The sequence below is a fragment of the Ailuropoda melanoleuca genome, unplaced genomic scaffold (assembly GCF_002007445.2).
Source record: "Ailuropoda melanoleuca isolate Jingjing unplaced genomic scaffold, ASM200744v2 unplaced-scaffold67000, whole genome shotgun sequence".
Lineage (NCBI taxonomy): Eukaryota > Metazoa > Chordata > Mammalia > Carnivora > Ursidae > Ailuropoda > Ailuropoda melanoleuca.
Genome location: NW_023241616.1, coordinates 1 through 1,366, shown reverse-complemented (window position 1 = coordinate 1,366; position 1,366 = coordinate 1). Strand labels below are relative to the sequence as shown.

Here is a 1,366-nt window from a genome sequence, read left to right as displayed (position 1 = left end):
GGGCTGGTATCCAAGATCTATAAAGAACTTCTCAAACTCAACACCCAAAACACAAATAATCAAGTCAAAAACTGGGCAGAAGACACGAACAGACACTTTTCCAAAGAAGACATATGAATGGCTAACAGACACATGAAAAAATGTTCCAAATCATTAGCCATCATGGCAATTCAAATCAAAACCACATTGAGATACCACCTTACACCAGTTAGAATGGCAAGAAAGCATATTCCTATATGCCCCTTGAATATAAAGGCAAAAATCGTTAATAAAATATTGGTTAAAAAAAAACCAACCATATTTTAAAAGGTAATATAGCATGACAAAGTTTGTTTATTCACGAAAACATGAGGGTGCTTTAACATTTCAAATATAAATTGCTACAGAAGAAAAACCATATCATAACAATATAAGCAGAAAACACACTCAACAAAGTACAACCTCCATTCATGATAGAAAGTCTCAGCAACCAGGAAAAGAAAGATGCTTTCTTGACTCAATGAAGGGTTTCTATGAAAATACTAAAGCTGAGAGAACATTCTTAATAGTGAGAATCCAAATTCCTCTCTTGTAATTTCAGCATGATAATTGATGTCCTCTCTCACCACTTCTATTTAACATTGTACTGGAAGTCATAGGTAGTGCAGCAAAACAAGAAAAATTAAAAAAAGACAAACTTTGGACATGTTGTGGGATCCCAGACCAGGTGGACAGTGGGTGGAATGGAGGCAACCTTGGAGCAGCACTTGGAGGACACAATGAAGAATCCTTCCATTGTTGGAATCTTGCACACAGATTCACAAGGACTTAATCTGGGCTGCTGTGAAACCCTGTCAGATGAGCATGCTGGAGTCCACTGTTCTAGACTACCAAGCAGCAAGCTAACCTCAGACCCCACTGATACTCCTGCGGTGTGTCTAGAATCAGATATTGGGAGCACTATGATCCAGAAACATGACAGCATCACAGTGGCAGTGTGCAAAATGGCCTCTTAACATGTCATATCAGTTCTCCAGCAGCCTGTCATAGGGGCTGCCTCCTACCTGTGCTAATTATCTTGTAGAACTATTCAAGTTCCAGTAGGTAGGCCATTCATTTGGCGTGCATTGGGCACTTTTCTATTAATTTTAGAATAAGCTTCTTTTTGACACTCAATAGACTGAGTTATCAAGATATTAGTAAGAAAGGATCGTGTTTTGAAGTAGCAAGTCCAAGTCACTTTGTATATATAATTTTCTTATGTTCAATAAATCTGGTTGGAGGGAAAGAAAGAAAAACATTGGGAAGGAAGAAATAAAATGTATGTGCTTGCAGAAGACATGATTGTGAGTGTAGAAAATCCCAAAGAATTTACTAAAAAAAAAAA

The 1,366-nt window shown here is 37.5% G+C and overlaps 1 protein-coding gene across 1 annotated transcript; it reads left to right on the top strand.

Moving 5' to 3' along the window:
- Window positions 1-722: 722 nt before the first annotated feature.
- Window positions 723-995, top strand: LOC117800259 (ragulator complex protein LAMTOR5-like). Its single transcript, XM_034652787.1, has one exon. The coding sequence runs from the start codon at window positions 723-725 to the stop codon at window positions 993-995; it is 273 nt and encodes a 90-aa protein (XP_034508678.1).
- The last annotated feature ends 371 nt before the right edge of the window (window positions 996-1,366 follow it).

Excerpts from the sequence above, each read along its gene's own strand:
- LOC117800259 (XM_034652787.1), top strand. The coding sequence starts at position 723 with ATGGAGGCAACCTTGGAGCAGCACTTGGAGGACACAATGAAGAATCCT.